The sequence below is a fragment of the Phyllostomus hastatus genome, unplaced genomic scaffold, assembly GCF_019186645.2.
Source record: "Phyllostomus hastatus isolate PE091 unplaced genomic scaffold, TTU_PhHast_1.1 phas_contig_86, whole genome shotgun sequence".
NCBI classification, from domain to species: Eukaryota; Metazoa; Chordata; class Mammalia; order Chiroptera; family Phyllostomidae; genus Phyllostomus; species Phyllostomus hastatus.
Genome location: NW_025333977.1, coordinates 51,176,099 through 51,199,713, shown reverse-complemented (window position 1 = coordinate 51,199,713; position 23,615 = coordinate 51,176,099). Strand labels below are relative to the sequence as shown.

The 23,615-nt window shown below is 32.9% G+C and overlaps 1 protein-coding gene across 2 annotated transcripts in view; it reads right to left on the bottom strand.

Annotated features, from left to right (window-relative positions):
- LOC123827073 (SAM domain-containing protein SAMSN-1) overlaps window positions 1–19,814 on the bottom strand; it is a 47,738-nt gene extending 27,924 nt beyond the window's left edge. The window contains exons 1-2 of one of the 2 annotated variants that reach the window (XM_045851375.1): window positions 19,674–19,814; window positions 58–129 (exon numbers count right to left, since the gene is read on the bottom strand). In XM_045851375.1, coding sequence (XP_045707331.1) covers window positions 58–129; window positions 19,674–19,730 — 129 coding nt within the window. In that variant the 5' untranslated portion in view covers window positions 19,731–19,814. The remainder of the gene's footprint in view (window positions 1–57; window positions 130–19,673) is intronic. The other variant, XM_045851376.1, reaches the window with a different exon arrangement.
- Window positions 19,815–23,615: the final 3,801 nt, after the last annotated feature.

Here is a 23,615-nt window from a genome sequence, read left to right as displayed (position 1 = left end):
TGGCTTTATACTTTTTCATGTGTTTGCATTATTCATAAAAACATAATAAATACTAACCTCCGTTGAATCATCTGGTTTTGTTATGGAATTATTCCGAAAACGGTCAAAATTCCCAAAGCTGCTGCTGCGCTATAAAATAGGAAAGGAAGGAAAAGAAAAGGAAGTTTAGGATTTCTGAGTTTTATAGATAAAATCACAAAATAGATTATGGTTCAATAAGCATCAGTCATGCAAACACAGTATTAAAAAAGTTCCCTCTAGAATAACTAAAGGCACTGAAGTTATAACTATTATTAACATTGTAATTTTACAGTTGATAAAGCCCCTTCATGTTTTATGCTATAGTGTTAAAAACTTCAGAGGAAAACTATTAATCTTTTATTTTAGTGCTAATTTTGCTCATATGAATAGCATGTATTACTAACCACTAACCAACTAATAAACAAACAACAAAACAAAAAAGCATATGAGTAGACAGAACATTATGGCTCATAAAGATCATATCGCTCAAAAAATGAATACAACTACACTTCTACTGTTAACTCTTGCTACTTTGTGAAATTCTCTAATTGATGTCAGAAAGAGAAGATATATTCATATACCTATAAATAAAAGAAAAACAACATTTAGGCACACACCATTAAGTTTTCAAGTAAAACTGAAGTTTTCCACATTTAACAAGAAATTATAGTGAGACCTCAGACCAATTTTATTCACTGGTTTTGAGGGAAAAACTCAATTATGTTAATAGAGGATTTGTTTCCTTGGTTACTTTCTGTTTTGCAAAGCTAAATATTTATTCTCATGCAACTTATTCTATGCAGGCAATTATAAACAATTTCTGATATGCTATAAAGTAAATGATTCTCCTACATACATTTTCAAAAATCTTTAGAGTCACTTAGTCAAAAATTGATATTTCTTCACTCTATTTAATTTTATACATCGTTTGGGAAAGATAGATATTTGATACGACATTCTTTTGATAACCACAATCCAAGAATATGTTCTATCTTAAGAACTTCCTTTCATTTCAAGCTTATGTTTTCAAAATAAGCTGGTGGTACTGAAAAAACAACCTAGTGATTAGAAACATTGATAATGAGAGCCAGAAATCTACAAAACTGTATTGTCCTTTCAGATGTCACAGCCCACTTTAGTTCAAATTAGCGTCAACTCTTAGTCTTTTCAAGCACTCTTATACTCATCTCTCCCCAACAGCTAGAGGGAAAACTCTTTGTTTCCCTTTTAAATGAGCTGAAATAAAAAGATCTTGTCATGTGACAATGGGTTAGCTTGATAGACAGTGTGATACAGAATATATACACCAAGGATGATGGCTGTGTTAGACACAATTAATGCCTTTTGCTGACTCGCCACTCTGTTGAATCAGCCCTTGAGCTTGTGGCAAGAGGAGAAAAAGAAAAAGGCTGAAACTGAGAGCCACACTGGAAAATACAAAGCCTTTTCATGCAGAGTTTACTAATCTGGAGTGACTTCCCAAAGCATTAATCACTCCAACTTGCCTAATAGGTATTTCCATCAGGTCATCATTGCCCAGAGATCACAAAAGGGAATTGAATGCAGTGTTGTACTGTTTATGACCTATCTGAACACAGAGAAATTTGTTATTCTTTTATATATTTGAAACAGTTGTATGGACTATTGGAGCCTATACTTAGAGCAAATTTGTAGCCTACCTCCAGCCTGCATCCTGCCTATTAAATATTAATGAGGGTTACAGCATGATTTCCACCATTGGATAATGGGGTCGTGCTGCCCAGGAGGGTACAGGATAGGCTCACTTCAGCATTTCTCTGCACTATCTTCTGCCATTAAGTAATCAATAATCACCACCTTTTAAAATTAATTCCCTCTCATTGTATCAATAAAGAGAAGCAGGTTTAGGAGCAGTGGTTGAAGAAGGCTTCAGGCCTATTACTTTGGATTTGTCAGTCATCTCATTATGAATTACTCAACAGTTTTAAGCCAGAGGAGTGTAATAGCAACCTATGCCAAGGCACCCTTAAGAAGCAAATCTATATATTTAAAATGACATTTAAAAATTTCATCATTCTCTAAGTCTAAAAGTAAGTGACTTTCTGAGATGGCTTTCTAGTGTATAGGTTATGGCTTATGATGAAAAAGGGTTAATATCTACTTTGAGGTATAGACAATGGACAAATTTATAATTTCTATTCTAGTTAAGTTTCTAATGAAAAGGTGAATCATGTGGAAGCAAATTAGTTTCATTGACAATAGTGTTTTATAAATGTGAATGTATTATTGGAATATTGACAATTTTGCATGGCATAGTTGTAATGGATTAGATTTAGCAAATATTATCCTGTGACGGAAGCTCCCATCATGACAGAAGTTAAATATATACTGTATATATATATACATTAGTTCTATATATGTATATGTTCTGTGTATATATATAGAAGAGTAACAAATAAAATGCAATTCAGATTTTAGATAATTCTTTGTTTCTGTTGATAGTATATCATACTTAGTCTTTAAGAAGACTCTGTATAAATTTATAGTCTCTTGTTGTCCAATTAAATACATTTGTAAAATAGTACAACACACTTGTGTTTGCCCTTTGAACCAGCAATTCCAGTTCTAGACAGCTATACTAGAGATGATACACTTGGATATAAATTGACCTACACATCACCATTCATTGTAAAACTTTTTATGTTATCAAAAAGCTGTAAAGCTCAATGTTCATGATCAAAAAGGGACTGATTGAATGACATATGATAAAACAGAGGACTCGTGTGCAGCTGTAAGTAGTTGAAACACATCTCTGTATGCTGTTGTGGAATGACCTCCCGGACATAGCATAAGTAAACAATGGCCCAGTGAAGAAAAACGTACATAGGAGGCTGCTGTTTTCCTAAGGGGCAAAATACGTGAGTGTTTTAATACAGGCAATTATCGTAGATGTTTCTTAGAGAAATGGGGCATAATAAACAAAATAAAAGACATGGGAAAACATAGACTTCTCTGAATACATATTGTTTTATAAATTTGACTTTAAAATCATGTAAATGTTTCACGTATTATATTGTACATATTTATAAAGAAAATTAAATAAAATCATTCTTAAAAATTCCAGATAAAAATAAAACAAATGAACTTAATTGCATATTTAAGTGGTGGCTTAGAGAGAAGAATTATTTTAAGGGATTTTAAAAAACAGTCGGTTGACTGTCCAAAACACACAAAAAATGACAAACTAAATTTTAACCTGTTTTTAGTAATCACATTGCTATTAATAATACTGATATATATTTTAAAAAGTTGAGGAACAATGAAAGCAAGTAATGATGTCAATGACACTTGGAGCCGCAATTCTCAGTCAGAACTCGCACCATTCTCATCTCGTCAGACTGGAAAGCAAGGAAGCTTCCAAAGACTACTGCCGCCAGAACAGTGCAGTGACCACACTGAAAACGTTCTCACTGGAGTAGACTGTGTCAAAGATGGGATAATTTTATTATCAATAAATATGCCTGAACTATATTAAAATATATCTAATATTTCAAAATTCATGAGTTCCTAATTGTACTAAAAAGAGAAAATCCACTAGTTACCTTTAGAAATGTTACATATACTTACATTATTAGAACTGACAAGTAAAGGGAAAGGCATTTCATCTGCTTTCCTTGTATGAAACATATTTGAGAGTAACAATATACATAATGAGGAAAAAATATATGCATATTCTAATGAATAAATTAAGAATGATGAAGTTACAAAATTACTGCTTTCTAAACCCCGAATGCAATAATGGATCCAGGAAGTGATTATCAATGGCTACTCAGATTACAAAAAGAGAGAATCAGAATACCTACTTCATAATAGCAGCACCTAATACCAATGATGAAATATTCTTTAAAAAATCAGTCACACTAAGCTCTCTGTATTTCACTACCAAATTAAACACAGAGGCAGAGGTCCATGTTAAATGATACCAAGAAAATGTGGTCTAACATAAAAATTTAAACAGTAAGAAAATCTACAAGACAAACTGATTTTAAACTGATCACTAGAAAGAAATAAAAGGAAAAAGAAAGTATAGATTAAGAACCTTTAAAAGCAGTATCAACCAAATACAATCTATGGATCATGTATAAATATAGATCAAATAAACTGCTATAACTAAAGCATTCAGAAAACAACTGAGAACAATTTTTAAGTAAATAGCTCTTTGATAATGTTACAAATTTTTATTTGTAATTCAACATAATCTAGGAGGGTCAACAAGTGTGTGAAGTGTGTGGGCATAAAGAAGACATTTGCCTGGCCATTATTTAACAATTGACTGGGTGATGGATATATGGGAAGTATACCACTCTCTACTTTTACATGTGCTTGGAATTCTCCATAATAAAATGTTGGATCAGAAAAAAAGAAATGTACCTACATAAGAGCTGAAAACAAAACAAAAAAGAGAGAGCCAATGGTAGCAAGTTTCAAAAGCATACATTTGTAAAAATATCATTAGTATTGCTTGTCATAGTTGTTTAGAAGTACAGGCATATTTAAGGAGAAAATAGTGTTGCTTTCTAAATTTGTTTTAGTACATTTGTACAAAAACATTTGTTTTGTTTCTAATTTTCTGATATAAATGTGTTATTGGATTGCCTTTTGAAGACTATCTGAGATTACACAGTGAAGATTCTCTTCTCCCATATAGTCTTCTTGGTTTCCACAGAAATGGGGCTGGAAAAGTCATTTAGGGTGTTTGAATGTGTGTGTCCCTACACAATGCAATGTATGATTAAAAGAATTTACTATGATTAATTTTTTATTAGTCACATTTCTTCTCTAGTTTTAACAATTCTAACTATTACAGATGATATAAAGCTGGCAGTGTTCTTAGAAATCATCTAGTCCTTCTCCATGAGAAAACTGTTACAGGAACCAGAACTTGCAAAAAAAAAAAAAAGTAAACCCTTCTCTTTTAGTTCTCCATCCTGATGTATTCTCTACTATGCCATTTCATTACAAGGTTTTGATCCTTTCTTTATTTTCAAAGAAACTTACTCTCTGAGCAGGATGGAAAGTGTGGAAGGTTGCTTGATAGAAAGAATGGTACTGAATAGACTTCTTACAACAATGACCAGCTTAAATTTATCAGCATGAAGGAGAATTAGGAAGTCTCTTTTCGGAAATGTAAATCAGCCTTTTACAAAAAAACAATAAAAAAAAGATTTTTATTTCTTAACCATCCACCATCTTTGGGGTCTTCAAGTAAATTCTTCCAGCATGACTTAATATTTGGGTAAGGCACTGATGGAAAAATTTCACAGTCTATTTCAAGGGAAAAATTTGCATATGTGAGTCAGACATGCTCCGTATTTTGAAAATAGTGGCAAATAAAAAACTACATACACTCTGCCAGTGAATTCTCACACATCATCTCAATGTTGCACTGAAAGCATCAGTTAGTATATGCTCTACAAGATAGAAAATCCTGCTTATATAAATATTCTATAATAAAAGTATGTTATTTCTCATAAGCTTGTCAGCCTTTATCTAAAGATATTTGAGGATTTAATTGTTCTAACAAACAGCTGCTGAAATGTTTTCAGTAGTGTGAAGCAAATTTAATTCACTTAAAATAATCAGTTAGGATTGCCTCAATGTTAAATAATTACACTATCCTGTGGTGCCAATTAAAGAAGGTTGTGTGGGACATCAGGCAAGCTAAGGGTAAGAGATGACCAGAGCTGTGAAACATGGCCTTCAACTTAAACTTGAGTAGTCAGTGCTCAAATACATATCAATGCTCTAAATATTTTTAATGAACATCTGGGCTCTTAGAACAAGTTATCTGTCTGGTTCAGCATCTTTTCTATCAGCTGCAAAATATCTAAGGGAAGTGCAGATTCTGACTCCACCATCGTATTTTTAAATTGTGTCAAAATTTCCATGTTAAAGCTTTACTTTCAGAAGTTGATGTGTCATGAGATGTTTTCTGCAAATTCAAACTGCCTCAAAGAAAATTACCGAAAGGAGAGAAACTAGAACTAAAAAAAATCAATGCAGAATGAAAAGTGGTTATTTATATCAGCCTATTTAATGTAACAAAAACAAGTTTTATGAGTAAAACAGACTCACATATTTAAAACTCTCAATTATACCTCCCCATGATTTATCACTGTATCTTGAGACTTACATTTGCATCCAAAGACAGTAAGTCATCTTGCACTTTTAGGAACTGAGCAGAAAGTAAGATATTCTTTTTTAGTTGAAGGGAGTTTTTAAAATAAGTAGTATAGATATGTCTTAAATATCTTATTTTCAGGTAAAATGGATAATGTGACAAAAGTTCAGTCACTTGATATCACTGATTCTTACAAAATCCTATTAATTGTAAAGGAAATGATAAGCTTTTAAAACTGTGACCACTATCATCAGGCAACAATCTATCATGGAGGAATTTACACTTTATTGGCAGCATCTACCAAATTACTTCAGTAGATAAGAACTAAACAACAATAAAATAATTTTTTTAAAAAAAGTAATTACAGATGGATAGACTTATGGAGGGAAGTCAAGAGGTACAAACTTCCAGCAAATAAATAAGTAAATAAATAGATAAAGAGCTAAACAGAGCCACACTCATATGGATGGGATACAAATATAGAAGCAATTGCTAAAAGCAGATTATATTTATACACAAAAAAATGAAGTCAATTATGTATAATTGATGTCAACTTGGAAATTTATATTCTCCCATTTACTATACTAATTTGTATTGACTACTTAGTACATGAAAGGCATTTTGTGTTTATGTCCCTACTATACCTATGTGATTTATAGTCAATCTAAAGAGAGGTCCATTAAAATGATCACAGATTATGGAAGTAAAATTAGTTGAAATCGATACAATTTGAATTTGCTTAACCATCTTCAAAAATTATTTACTCTAAGAGGTTGTAAAGTTATTGACTGAGGAATTCTTTAGAAGTCACCAAATCCAAATATGGTGATTGCAAAAATGATGGTAAAGTAACAAAAAGGTATGAACCACATACCATTTATTAAAAGGAGTCCTTCATTACAACAATGTGTCTAATATAATTATCTCCTGAACTTTTAAAAGGAGAGATAGAAAGATTATCTCTAGTGAGCATAGTGAACATAAATCATTTTATGTTGTATATTTGGTACAAGAATATCTCATAAAGATTATCCATTGTCTGGATGGTCTATCTCTCAAAACCAAAGTTGGCAAAAAGTTTTCAATTCTTGCAGCACATGGATAATTTGAAAAGACCTTAGCCAAAAGCAGTGTTAAACAGCATTCTGAAGCCACTTTCAGGCTGAGAGTTAAAGAGGTCATAAAGAGATAGTATGTGTTTTGGAGAAGATAATGGGGAAAGGAATTAGAAATTATACATTTCAAGCATTTACTATTCCTACTCTACGTTGCTTCTCTGAGCAAATATCCATTACTAATTTGTTTTCTAGGTAGCTTCACAGAAAGAATGTGGTACCGAAGATGAATAACTCAAATTTCCATTTATAAAAAATATGAATTATCTTCCTATAAATTTGGAAATTAACTTTTAATATATGTACATTGAATTTTTTCCATTTATAACCAAATATTAATTTCATTTAACTTTGGTTATTAATTTTAACTATGGTCACATTATTATGAACTATTTAACCTTAAAATTAAGCTTTTAAAACAATAAATAATTCTGCATAAATAATTAACAAAAAAATTATATGGAATATCATGCCAGAAGAAAGCAATAGTTATTTAGAAGAATAATTTTGAACTACTAATCACAACAGGACTTACTACACTGATCATAATCTTAAGCATCAAATATTATGGTTTTCTTAATAAAGGCCTTACTCTACTATTTGTCCTACCTAATAATGAAATTATATCATATGCATTAAGTATAGTATCATTAATCTAAAAGAAAACCTATTAAAAATATAAAAAGAAATTTTGTCTGTTCAATTTTACCAAAGGGATTTTTTTAAAAAAACATTACTCTCTCCCACTATTCCATATTGCAAAAGGGATTTTTAAAAAGCAGGAAGGACATATTATTAGGTAAATTAAACTGAACATTCTCTTTCAAGATCTTAGGCCCTTTTTCCTTCTCAGTAATCAGAGTGAAAATAAGATATTTCATTAACTAACACATGGTGGAAGAATATACAGTACTTTTAAGTTCTTAACATACTTTTTAATATATTTAACAGGTGAATGTGTTGACTCAGACTCATGTTTCTGAAAAGTTTCCTAACAAGTTTACCTAACAAATGTTTATACCACTAAACCCAATTGTTCTGGTTTTAAAATAAAAAATAAAATATCACAAAGTGGCAAACATTTATAGTACTCACTGCTTTGAAATCATGGTTAAATAAAAGAGTAAAAATTACGTGTGAAAACTTGAACTCATTAAACAAAATTTCCCATCAAATTCTCTGGGACAAACACTCCACCTTAGTTACTTCCATTAGTCTTAAATGTCCTCTGCATTCCCTTGGCCTCTGGGTACATAATAACCTTTCTAAATATCTCCCCAAGGGATATTTTAGTCATGCAGTAATCTCCTTGAACACAAGTAATGACAACAATAAGCTAATTCTCAAAAAGGTTTTTTTAAGTCATTTTTACTACTTTTCAATGAGTGTGCTTGATGCATGATTCTGGTCCCCTGATTAATGGCCAGCGGCCGCCCAGCTCCTGGAGCTGTAATGTTTCCAGGAGCCTCCCTCCAGCAGAGCTCGACCATTAATCCAGTGGCATATGTCAGCTCGGCAGAGCAAGGTCACTCTTCTGCTTCAAGGGGAACCTTTTTAGAAATAATAAAACTGACAGAAAGTTCTTTTTTGCATGCTTTATGCCACCTGAGGTTGAGTGCTGCAGTTAATATCATAAAGCTTATAAACATTCCCATCTTAGTCAGTACCCGCTGCCACTATGTTTAGGAATTTAAACTTTTTTTTCTTAGTAAGAACAGACATGTTTATGTGGAGCAAATATATGAAATGTAATCCCAAACAGGGAAAGAATAGGTGGAAAAAATTCTACTAGGTTCATGCTAGGATATTTGGAAGAGACTTTGGGGTTCCTTAAATTCCTCATTGTCTATTACATTTATTTCTCTTTGCGTAAATTTGGATTTGGCTATACAAATATTTCAGTCTACTGAGTGGCTAATAGTGGTATTGAAATGTAATAGTAGTGGTGGAAATGAACTGAGTTTGATAATTCCTAAACCAACAATACAATGTTCAGTAACTGTGGAATACTTATCTTTGAGAAATTTTATTTTTAAAATTATAAACATTTGTTTCATTGATAATGGCTGCTTTACAATTCATAAATACCTATAGTGAGCTATTTATTATCTTCAAGTAATTTAAAATTTGTAGATGGCCTGATTTAAAAAAGATGGTGATGGTTGTATAATAACTAACAAAATAAAGAATATATGTTCATAAGAATTTAAAAAATAATATATTTAATTGTTTCCTTAAAAAATCAAAGTTGCATAGCTATTATCATGTGAAATAGTTGAAAAAATACTGAGCCAAATATCCAGGTTGTCATATCATTGTGAAATAGAATTTGATACAAGGTAAATCTGTTTTGAACTTATTCCAAGAATTTAAATTATTAAAATTATGAAAAAAATGTAGAAAATAAAGTTTATTTTTTTGTCCTCATTTTATGTGTACAGAGAAAAGGTGTGGCCAACTGGCATCTCAGGCCGGTCCTTCCAGGGAGCCAGTTCCTGGGCCAGGTCTCCATGTCCAACATCAGGCTCTCATTTTAACAAGTATAGACACTTTTTTTTCAAGCTTTTGGAAATAAAGATCCTTAGGGGGGACTGACTCATAAACTAAACTGATAAGATACCAAAAAATGGCAATACCAAGTACTGATTAGTTATGAGAAATTCAACTGCCAGAAAGAATGTATACTTTTGTTGACTGATCAACAAATTGTCTCTTCTGGGAGAAATACTACGTGGGATACGGAATCATTGTTGGCAGTTTTTTGTGTTTAGTAGAGTCACAGTGTAGGGAATTAGATGATATTAAGGGCTACAGAGATAGTTACAATAACCCAAAAAACCTATCTCACCTAAGTGAACAAGTCTGCTGAACCAAATGGAATATTTATTTCAGCTGATCTGGATTGCTTTTCAGACACAGTGGGAAATTTACATTTTCCCACTTATTTTTAGTCTTCCTGAAAAGTAATTCCTTTTGCAAATGTTTTCTTTTCCTTTTCAGACAGATTACATTACAATTTTTGATTATTTTATTTCATTTTGCTCTGATTCTAAGAATAATTACTTTATTTTATGTGGGTGTTGCCCAGATTTTTATCAGTGACCCATTTAAAACCAGTTTCTTAAAGTAGACTACTTCTTTAGATGACTAATATTATCCATTAGTCATTTTACACTTACGGTACTTCTATTGAGAAGTCACAACTATGTTCCATATTATGAATGTTTTTGATGGTAACCATAGCATAATAGAAGGTACATGGAGTCTGAAAGTCACATAGAGTTCAATTCCCCTTGCTTCCCATTAAAAATCTCAGAGATACAAAAAAACTCATTCTTGTTGGTTACTCCAGTTGGAAGTACATAGAGAAATAAGCTATGGTAAGAGAAACAATACAGGTATGGAACAACTGCCATTGAAAATAGAAAGGAGGGTGAGATTATTATTCAAACATCTACTATGTGCTAGGAAATTTACATGTGATAATTAATTCTCACATCAATCCTATGTGACATGTTTTGACACATTCCCTTCTTCAGAGAAGCACAAGAAACCTGAAAAGAAGTTTAATAAAATGTTCAGCATCTCCTTGTTAGAACATATCAAAATAGAACCTCAATCCATGCTTAGAAGACTTTAGTTCATTTTCCCTACTGCTTTGCCCTCTAATGTACTGCCTTGGCTAACTAGTGGAGTGAGAATCCCGTGAGGTATTAAAAGATAGATATGAATTCATGAGCTGGAAAAAGTGAGAAAAATCATTCTAGGCTTGGAAAACAGATAGGAAAGCACGAGAGTTGTCAGAGCCACTCACAGATGAGATTTGGATCCACAAAGGAGGCACCAGGAGTGGTCATGCACAGAGAGTCAACCACGTGAAAAGGCAGCAAGGGGTGAGTAAGCCCCAGAGAGAAACCTGGAACAGATCTGTCCATTATGGCCCTCAGAGGAAGCCCACCCTGCCAGCACCTTGATCTTGCACTTTGAACTTCCAGGCCTGAGAGAAAATAAAGTTCTGCTGTTTAAGCCACACAGTTTGTTTTTTTTTTTGTTATGGGAGCCCTAGAAAACTAAGACAGATGAGGTAAAAAATTCCAAAGCTCTTCGTATGAGGGAAGAAAAGGGACAAGTCAGCTCTGTTGAAAATGGCTATATCTGTGAAAGAATCACTTCATCTACCACTCATTAATGGCAGCTTAAAACCTTCTTCTATTCTTATTAATCAATTCTTAATGGAAGTCATTTTTGTTCTCTGCTAAGAAGCTAATTATGAAATGTCTTGTTTTTAGAAGTTCACCTAAATCCTTACCTCTAGAAAGGAAAAGAAATGGATCAGTTTGGTAATGCTAAATTTGGAAATTTAAATATGTTGAGTATGGACTTCATTATATATACAAAAAAACAAAACAAACAAACAAACAAACAAACAAACCCCAACAATGTGGAGGGATAATGAAGCCATTTATCTCTAAAGCAAGGCAAGAAAATATTAAAGAGATAAGGGTCTCATTAAATTAATTTTTAACAAATTCAGTGTATTTGTAGTCAAAGTAGTGACTTCATACTCTTCCACAGGATATAATATCCAAGTTTCCAAATGGCAGTCTACAGTGCCATCATTTCTCCCCACCGTTTGTCTACTGAACTTTCTATATATTGTCTGGGCACTGTTTTTTGTTGTTGTTGTTGTTGTTATTATTTATTTTGTTTTGTTTTTAATTCAAGTATAACCAATCTATTTGGCTCCAAACCTTTCTTTTGCTGCTTGCTTGCAAAAAACAAAAACAAAACAAAACTTGATTATAGATTCATATTCTGTACAATGGGAAGGCTAAAACGAATTTCTGCTTTTTTTGGAGAGAAGTTTTCAAGGCTAAAATTATTTAACTTTCAAATTATTAAACACAACAAAATAGGGAAATTATTAATTCATCTCTTCTGACTTGAGGTGCCCTAGAAATAAAGATTAGCTCCAATAAAATACTATTTTGAAGAAAAAAACCAGAAACTTTTAGGAAGTGGCACATTGTTCTGACAGTGAACTGCTGCTGGCTATGAGCAGAGGAATGGGGCTGTTTCTCCTTGGAATGTGGGCACGAGCTGGAAGCAGGAACAGCGCAGCATGGTGGCAGCCTTTCTGTTTGCCACCTTTCAAGCATACATGCTAACTGTCTTACATGTTTTCAAAAGTATGCAATATGCACAAATTCACCCCAAATTCAACATCTCTTAACATCTCCCCTTGCCACTTCCCTAATGTGAGCTACTATCATCTCTTAGTTTCTGGAATTGCTTCCTAATAGGTCTTATCTTCCTGTTTCCTCTGTGTATTCAAAACACAGAAGAAAACAAACCCATTAAAATGTAAGCCAGACCCTTCTCTTCTCAAAATCTTTCAATGCTAGCCAAAAATCCTAAAAATGACCTAGAAGGCACTCTATGTTCTGGCTCTTTGTGACTGACTACTCTTCCCCAAGTGTGTATCTGCTTCATTGTTACACAAACACACCTGGGATGCTCCCACCTCAAAGCTTTTAGACTTGCTGTTCCCTGTACCTAGAATATGACTTTCTCAGCCAGTCTCAGGGACAACTCCTCCATTTTCTCCCAAGTCCTTTTTCAAACATCCCATTCGCACCAAGGCTTCCCTGGTCCTTTGTATTTCATAGCCCTTTCTTTAGCATTTATCATTACATAGCATGCTATATATTTAAGCTATTTAACTTGTTTATTGCCTGTCATCCCTAGTAAATGTAAATCCTTTCAGGACAGCAATCTCAGTTTTATTGACCACTGTATTCCCAGCCTATGGTGTGCCAGGGGTGTCCAACCTGTGGACTGTGGGCCACATGCAGCCCAGGATGCCTGTGAATGTGGCCCGACATAAAATCATATATTTACTTAAAACATTATGAGATTGTTTTGAGTGTGATTATATGTCACAATGCATTTAATGTGTGGCCCAAGAAAACTCTTTTTCTTTCAGCGTGGCACAGAGACACCAAAAGGTTGGACACCCCTGGATACCATTCACAGTAAGCACTCAATAGATATTTGTTACTTTGAAGGATGAATGAATGGATGGATAAATGCATTAATGAATTAGCCTCCAAGTCTTTTGACAACATTAGTAGGACAAAAGATGGCTTCAGATTTGTAAACTCTGAAAGTTCTTGATGCTTGGACACATTCTGTATGAGGTAAATCAGAATACTTGAGGATGGAACTCAGTCATCACTGATTCTTAAAGCTCTTCAGTGATTCACATGTGCAATCTAGGTTGAGAACCATCAATGTGAACATCATTTCCAAACTTTAAAGTACTCATAGAACTCCTGGGTATCTTGTTGTAATGTATATTTTAATTTAACAGGCCTGGGAGAGACCAGAGAATCTGTATCGTAATAAGGTCTTGGGATGGCAATGCTGCCACCCTGTAGGACCACACCAAAGAGCAAGTACACTTACCCATATTTAACTCAACCTTGATGGCCCTGTGACACCTTTTATTGTGGTCTATAACTTGTTTTCTCCTAACTTGTCTTATTTAGTTTTAGGTTTACATTATACTTTATCTTAAATATTTCTTGGAAAACAAATATGACATGAATACTAACTAAATATGTAAATGAAGAGAACCTCTAGTGAGATATTGTGGCTGCAGAGGGGGTTAATGAATAAAAGTAAAAATAAACATTTATTTACACACACCATTTTTCAAATGGGAAAAGTGAATTTAAAATACTGCCTACCTTATATACCACATGAGGTCACTTTGGAAAACCAAAATATTCAACTTAATTCATATAAATTGAAATCTGAAAATTATACGCCAGATGAAGAAGCCAAAAGAACAAGTAGAGAAGAAACTCAGAGGTTCAGAAGAAGAAAAACTTTCCCATATAATCCCAAATCATTTTCTTTTTTACTAGCTGTGATAACTTGGGCAAACAATTTCACACCTACAGTACTGTTCTCTTTCCTGTAAATTACAGGAAAAAGATAATGCCATAATCCCCTCGTGCAAATGCCTTGCAGAAAGAAAGCGCCAATGCAAATGCACTTCTCTTTTCTTATACTGAGTTAGATAAGAGTTAAAATGTATCTTAACAGTCTTGATAGGAGAAGCAATGAAAAAAAAACTCTTTAATGCCAAAACTATGTGTCATCCTTGTCTAAAGCATAAATTTGCACAGCGGGCAGTGCAGTGAAAATAGCTAATAATCAACTCATCACCTCTTACCATTGCTAGGATCAAACGCAAGTGGGGAGGAATGCCACTTCAGTCATTGCTCATGAAAATTAGCATCTGTGACACTAATGGTGTCTCATTTACTATGCATTGTAGATTTTTAAAAATGGTAAAAAAAAAGTTTTTTATTACCAGAGCTGCAATCACTTCATGTTCTCCTTTAAAATAACAGCAGTATTTGAATCTCTTTTACTTAAAGAAAAACCTCAGTTAAAATTTATCAATACATATCATTAACCCAGCCAAAAAAGGCCAGTTGATTCAGTGGCAGAATTTTATTTGTGTGATCTACTCCTTTTCTATTTTTGAAGTTTCTAACATATTCCCTGACCTGGAACAAAGGTCTACTATTATGTAATAGCAGGCCTCTCTAGGGATTTTTACACAACATTTGAGGTATAGGTGTTCTTTTTAAAATAAAACTTAAAAATGAATGTTATATTTACATATATACATACAAACTTTCTTAGGTACATAATAACAGACTTGCTATCAAGAATAATGAAAGGGCATAACACTAGCGAGCATTCATACTTGAACTAGGCTATATACAGTAGACTCAAGAAATTTGATTCAGTTTACAAATATTTATTAAGAGCCTATTACATTGAGAGTATTATTCCAGGTACAGGAAGGAGATACATGGTTACTCTTACCTCAGTATTAGGTCATAATTTTTCTTTAACAATTTGAATATTTGAATATTAAGGAAATTCTTATTGTTGTTTTACAATAAGTATTGAATCTTATGTGGACACCTGGAGGGATTTTGCAGGTGAAATTCCAGCATTTAATCAGAGGCAACAATGGAAGATCTCTAAATTCCTTTCCAACTTATACAGGGGATCTTAAAAATATGTTCTGCCTAGTTTCCTTAAAATTTAGCTGGTAATTAAGACAAATAGAAATAGTATGTACAGTCCCTATGCTTGTAATGGCAGTATAATATTTAAGGACAGGAGTTCTGGACATGGACATGTGTATTTATATCATATAGTTTTATCATTTGCCTATGTGTTTTTGTTCAAGTTAATTCATCTCCCCCATGACTTCTCCTCTCTGAGAGTAAATAAGAATGATTCCCTTACAGAATGGTTATAATATTAAATCGATTAGTGTACAGAAAGATCTGAACACAGTAACTGGTATGTAATAAACACAATAAATATGGAAAAAATAAAACATTTTAGTTGGAAAAGCAGTTAAGGAAAATTATGTTCTATAATGTAAGCATTTATAGAACATAATGATATCATATCTTATCAAACATGAATCCTGGATATGTTTAAATTTTTAAACAATCATAATCAGTAGTGGGCACTCATGATAAGAAGGTAAAAACAGCACCCTGGCTGGCGTAGCTCAGTGGATTGAGCGCGGGCTGGGAACCAAAGTGTCCCAGGTTCGATTCCCAGCCAGGGTACATTCCTGGGTTGGAGGCCATAACCCCCAGCAACCGCACATTGATGTTTCTCTCTTTCTCTATCTCCCTCCCTTCCCTCTCTAAAAAATAAATAAATAAAATATTTTTAAAAAAAGAAGGCAAAAACAAAACTGAAGAAGGAATGTACAGTATAGTACCTTGCCTGTATATTAACCAAGGCTATTCTTGATCAACTAAATATAGAATAGTTAATAACTATTTATCAAACTTCTTTTTTATTTTGGAATATATCTACACACTATAGAGACTTCTGAGACACAAACTGAACTTGTTGGAGTTTATTAACATTCTAGTATTCATAGTGGTTTCTCTTGTCATAATTTCCCAAGGCTTTTCCAGTTTCCCTTACAGAATATTTTTGGTCTTTCCCTCAGAACCTACAATGTGAATATCTTATAATAAGTATGAATACTGTTGACCATATTTATGAGCTACTTGAAAGAAAGAACCTATGCCAAAAATTGAGAAACAAGAATAAAGAGTAGGAAAGAGGACATGATAAAATTATACATGATAAAACTGTATTTTAATATGTGTGTTGACTTCTTATTTTGATTCATGGACATGTTTATCAATAAATCTTATGAACATAAGAAAATAATAAATTGTTTTGAATATAGGACACATACAATCTATTGTTACATTTTATATTCATGACTGTTTTTAATTCTTCTCACAGCTATAAGAATTATTTTTAAACACTGCCCTGGCTGGTGTTGCTCAGTGAATTGACTGCTGGCCCATGAACCAGAGAGTTCAATCCCAAGTCACGGCACCTGCCTGGATTGCAGGCCAGGTCCCCAGTAGGGGGTGTGCGAGAGGCAACCACACATTGATGTTTCTCTCCCTCTCTTTCTCCCTCCCTCTAAAAGTAAATAAATAAAGAATTATTTTAAAATATTAATAACAAAGTCTTTCATAGTTTTTATTTGAGGTATTACATTAGGTATTATATGTATTTCACCTTTTGAATTGGGTACTAGGTCACCTGAAATAAAACCCACAGTAATTAACAGGAACTAGGTGGTTAAATAATATTTCCCTCATTTTTAATGTTGCTCATTGACTGCTTTAGTATTTGCAATAAAACACAAAGGAATTTCTCTCAAAAATTCTGAATTAGTGTAGCTCAGGGAGTGTATATCTCTGAGTTAAGAGGTGTGATCACTGATCTAGTGTGTGGTTAATTGCTGTACTAACAGTGATTCTCTATATTGAAGACTGTTTTCGTGATGATTTATTTTGTCTTTCTAGACACAGGCCTTTATGCTCCCTTCTGGTAAATGAAGGAATTTGCACTCTTCATTTTACTACCCACATATTTGTAGGATTATCAGAATATCCATCTGTGACATCTCTTATGGATTCTCATCTTTTTCCATAAAATACACTAAGAAAACTACCCAGTAAACTAAATGTTTCTAAGGCAAAATTACAGTATAATAATTGGGAAAATATTACCTCCATATTAAAAGGAAAGGATTCAGTTGATCTGGAATATATGAAAAAGGCACTTGTTTATATACAATCACAAAACTCTTTAAATTGTCACAGAATAGAGAAAGAATATGTGGTGCATACATACAATAGAATATTACTCAGCCATAAAAAGAGAATGAAATGTTATCATTTTTGACAACATGAGCAGACTTAGAGGGTATTATTCTAAAGGAAATAAGTCAAAAAAATACCATATGATTTCACTTATATGTGGAATCTAAAAAACAAAATAAATGAACACACAAAAGAGAAACAGACTCGTAGATATAGAGAACAAACAGTCAGTCACTAGAAGGAACAGGCATGGGGAGATGGGTGAAAAAGGTGAAAGGGAATAAAAGTACAAATTGCCAGTAATGAAAATAGTCCTGGTGATGTAAAACACAGCATAAGGAATATAGTAAATAAGATTGTAATAACTCTGTGTGGTGTCAGATGGTACTAAGCTTATTGGGGTGATCATTTTGTAAGATATATAAATGTCTAATGATGTTGCACATCTACAACTAATAGAATATTGTACATTAACTGTAATTGTAAAATAAATAAGTTTTAAAAATGTATATAGAATAAAACCATCTCTCCAGAAGTTCATTTACAATGAAAGTTAATGTTTCTAAAGCAACTATATTCTGTGATATATTGTGTTCTCAGATGTATATTTGATCAAAAATTTTTTTTTGCTTTTCTGGATAAGAAAGTCAATAAGATGAACAATACTCCATATGTATTACAATAGTTGCTGAAATTAAGGCAGATGATAATAGACTGAAGTATCATTTTGAAAATAGCCTAATGACCTATTAACTCACTACATAATATAGTCTTTATGAGATATTCTAACTTTAGATTTTAAATACTTGGAGGAAAACCACCACTTCATATTAACTTTATGATCTTCCTAAATCTGCTATTATAAACTCAATATTATTACATTTCATCAAGTAAACTTTATATAACAGTAATATTGAATAGAAAAGTAAGTGATGCTTTTAGAAACTGTTTTTTACTCTTTGGAAAAATGTTACCTTGAATTTTTATTACTTAGGGGAAAAAGACAGAAATCATGATGTGTTTTCCAGCTGTATTTTTCAATAAAGGTGCTTGATTGTCTATGCTCCATCAGATCTTTATGTAAGAAAGAATTAATATAAAAATAATTTATTCTTAGTTTCCAAAGATTGGAAATCATTTATTTTTAGCTTCTTTCAGAGAGGTTGTGTGTCACTTGCAAAAAGAGTTAAAATACTGACTATTGTTCAATGCCACATCAACACGAAAGTGCACGATCAGTTCCCAACTCCTATCTCTCAGCAGGGCTGCCAAGCATATAAAGGCCATTACAGTAATATATCAGTCCTTTCAAAAGAGATTTTAGCTCAGTTATTCTTTATTCACAAACAGATTTAAAATGTTAATTATGTAAGAAACTAAAAAAATGTACAATTATTAGAAAAAGTGTCTCTACCAGTACTTCATAAATTAATAACCAATTTAGATATCTATAATAGAATTTAAACTTTGCCATCTCATGCCTTACTTTTATTTTAAGTAGCAATTATTGTCAAGACAAAGAAGAGAATAACATGCCAAAAAGAACCAATTTGATTAATTTACTAATTTATGGGGTTTGATGCATTCCAAAACACAACACTACCCCCTCCTTAGATGAGGAGAAAAAATAGAAAAATAATATCTACAACAAGCTTTCATACTTTAATGTTAAAAATAAAATAATCAAATATTTAACCAAAATATCTATTTTAAAACCTTCTCATAATTAAATATGTTGTGAGAAGCTGAGCACTTAGGAGATCAAATGCATTCAGTATATTGTTAAGTGGACATTGACAACTTTAGTGTCACTAAAATGCACAAGAATGTTTTGTGATATCAATCTTTCACAGAAAAGCCACCAAGTTGATTTCCATGAAGCTGGTCATCTAAGCTCCAAGGTCAGTTAAAAATCTAAATGATCAAATATGAACTATAACATAAAATTACAAAGACAATAATTGTCAGGTCATATTTAACATCAAACTTTACAATTATTTTTTCTATATTTGCCATGAGGCACTCAGCCCTGTGGTTGAATTTATTTATGATCCACAGATAAGAACTGTGTGTGTGTATTCTATTACGTGGTTTAGTTTTGTTTGACTATGTATAAAATTGCCTTACCTTTGGCTTTTGATGTTTCTCCTTCTCTGAAACATTGGATGGTTTTCTCTTCAGCATTTTGAATTCAGACTCTGAGTGCACTCTCTGTCCTTACAGGAGCAACTGAAGACAGTCGGCAGTGTGCCGTCTATGAGAGTCTTCAGCAAGTGAGCCTCAGCCCTGGGCCCTGCCACTTCCTCCTTTGGTCAGGATATGACTTCACATTTACATGGGTAAAGTTTTTGCCTTTTTTTATAGTCATTCTTTGGTAACTGTTTCATGTTCTGTTCCTTCTATATTCTATGAGGTAAGTTTCTACATTTCACACTTTGACATGTCTGCAGTTATCATAAGAACCATAAGGCCTGCAAAGTAAATTCAGTTTTTAGTTTACATAAAAATAAAAATTTATAATAATTTCTATGGGTAGAGTGAAGAAAACATCTGAACCAATAAATAAAATTTGAGATGTGAGCTTTTCAGTTTAAAATGAAATTAAGAGAATACTCAAGGTAAGCAATTTTACATTTCTAAGTAAATTTTGTTAGAGTAAATAAATTAGACTTTATAAAATAATAGTCCTAGTTAAGGCATGTATCGTATATTTAAAAATAGAGTATAGATAAAATTTATATAAATATAAATGGGAATCTGACTCCAGAAGTAAATAATTATAAATACTGCTACTTATATTACTATGTTGTAAAGTCCTGATTAACATGGAAATCAATTAAGCATAGCCCTCAATTAACCGCATGTCTTTCTGCCACAAACTGCAGTGCCATACCCTGATTATTACTATTCCAGGGGTGATCCAGTGGATCAATGGTACCTTCAAATAAAGCATCCAGAGTACCTATTTAATAGGTCTGGAAGAGAGCTGGCATGGCTTAGAAAGACTTTCCGCATCAAACTAAAGGGTTTAGCGTTTTTATTATGTCAAAACAAAGATACCCAGGAAGTAAAAGCAAGAAGTTCAAGCTTTCTTGGTAATTAGGGATTTACAAAAGGGAGACCTGTCTGCAATGTCTGAAACTCCAGTTCTATTAAAACAGGCCTGCTATGAAAATCAACCTAGATTTTGGTTTATAAAAGCCCTGGGTCAAAGAGCAGTGGGGGCACATTCTAAAAGAGCAGCTTCTCTAGGTACCAAATCAACTGACTCTATCGCCCAGTCTCCCCCATGCCCAGTTTCAGTGTTGAAATTTACTAATTTGTGTAACAAATATTGAACCATCTATTGTATGCTATCTTACAGTATATCAAGCCTCTTGACTAGCTAAAATATTGTTTTTGTTATATAATAGAACTGAAGAAATACATTCATCAAGATTATGGTTAATATGCTTCTAGGAGGTATCAAGAGCAGAATTATATTTTCAAGAACTCTCCGAACTTTGAGATTGGGTAATTACCTAGAAGTATGCTTTCTTTCAAACTTTCTGTTTGGGTTTATGTTAAGTCAGTGGCCTAAGTACATGTTTTGTTTCATCTTCAGAAATTGAAACTTATGAAGAAATATATTTATTGACTGAAATATCTGTACTCTCTGTGTCCTCATTAATGATTTAATTGAATGTGAGTTCAATCAATAATATGGGAATGATAATGCACTTATTACATGAGGGTATTTTGGTGAGGATAAAAGGAAATACCAATAAATAACATACATATTATATGACATCATTTAATTAACATTTTATATCAAGAAATGTTTGTGAATCTTAAAGAGTCATGAGCTTTCAAATAGCTATGTTTGGGGTAATGTTTGCTATAGATCATAATCTTTCTTACAATAATGAAAGAACAGAGATTCTAACTGATATCTAGGTATTTTATCATCATGAATACTATAAAGAATATTTAAAATATAAATAAAACCAAAATCTTTTACTTCAGAATTACAAGTGAGAGAAGCAATTTTCCAATTTTCTATTCAAAAGTATTGTTTCCTGGAGATTAAAAAACATAACATTTGAGGTCCTGTTACTATCCGCATTTAACTCCTTGATCCTCAAAAATTCTCAGGTGACAAGGTAGAAATTGTTTTTGCCAATTATTTATTTCATGGAATTCTGAGTCCTCCAAGATATTTAATAAGTGACTCATAGTGACCCAGAAAATTCAAAAGTCTAAGGTAGACAGAACAGGAGTGAGGTAGAAACTTAGTACTGAGCATACCTAATTCCCAACATGATTCAACCACCAAGCCACACGTTGCTTCAGACATGTTCTGAAAAAGGGAAATTGCAAAAGAGCAGAGACTTAGTGCCTTGCATCCACACATGACCTTGAAGGTTTAGTGCCCAGACAGAGTGAAACAAGGTTGGGGCTTTGTGGCATATACGTTGGTTACTATTCCTGCGTCATACAGGGTGAGTCAAACCTTTAAGGAAATTGTGATTAAATGATAGTTGCCTAGGTGTGTTTTATGAGAATGTAAAGTAAGACATAAAAGACTTGTTTCAGCAGTCTGGAAAATATTTATTGGTAGATTGTTAAAACAAACAATCAAATTCAAATCATAGGTGTCAGAAAAGTATACATATGAGGAAATGCTGTATGATGTTGTTGCTTCTGCATCTTGCTTATGTGCTGGCATCTATTTATATCTCTTTGCTTCTTGCCATCAAGTTGAATAATACAATTAGATAGTAATGTTTGAGTTAATCCTAATCTATATGTTATCTCAGGACACATTTGTTCAATGGGTGGAGAGTTTTCAAAACAAATCTTTAAAAATGGAACGAGGATCTTCACATTGCCTTAACTTTTACACCTTCTCCAGCTTGTGGGCTTGGTCACAATAAATCTAAGGCTTCTATGTACTGAATATTTCTAGGGCAGCCATTAGGAAAAGCTATTTAGTAACCATATATAAACAGAAAATACTTCTGACCTTACCTCAAAAACATTGTTGGAGGAAGAAAACAGAAAGACATCTTTCAAGAACTTGAAAAATAAGAAATAAAATTGTTATCATGGAATACAATTTGAAATGAACAATGTAAGACAGAATAGATTGTATTCCATTCAGATATACAGAATTTAGTCACTTATGATAAAGAAAAATCAAAGTGAATTATGAAAGCAATTTAGCCTTGACAGTTCCTCTCATCTTTCCAGCCCCCCTGAGCAGGCTTCTCTTTATAGATTGGGAAAGGGAAACTTATAGAAAGAAAGCCAGTGGGGGTATGTGTTCTTGCCTGTTTATAGTCTGCTAGAAGTGATATCCTACACTATTATACAAATCTATCCCTACTAGGATTTCCATAACCCAATATACACTGGAATCTAATGAAATTCTATGTAGTTCTTTTACTCAATAATTCAGATATTACTTTCAAAGCCATACAGCCATATACAATGTACTAGGTGCTATCCCTCCTCTAAATATCTAGATTTTTGTTATCATATGGTAGATAAAAACTTGTTTAGAAGTGGGGGATTATAGAGAAATGGCAGGATGAATGTTCCCCTAAGCCTACGATGAGATGAAGAGGTTTGGGGGAGGGTAGCTCCTTTGTGACTCTCATATTTTCCAGATTCTGAAGTTATTTAGCCTTTCTGTCTCTGGAGTCTCTATTTACTAATCCTTTTCAGTAAGAGACGTAGCCCCTTCCCCAAGCTCTTGAAATCTCTCCTGATGTCTTGCTAATTGAAAAAGGTATATAATTTGCCCCAAGCACTTGTTTTAGGGAACGATAAACCCAAGCTTTGCAGAAAAAATGCATAATTTCCTCTTCTTGGGAGAAAGGAAAACTATGATCACATTACCAGGGTGTGTAAAGACGGGGAACCACTGAGGTTTGTTTTTCCCCAAAAAATCTTGAAATTAAGTATATTTATTATAGGAATTAATTTTCTTTCAAGAACCTGTATCAAGTTTACATAAAAAATTAATGTAATACCTATTAATTTATCCTTATGATATGGTGCCTTGCCTGTTTCACTACAGACTTC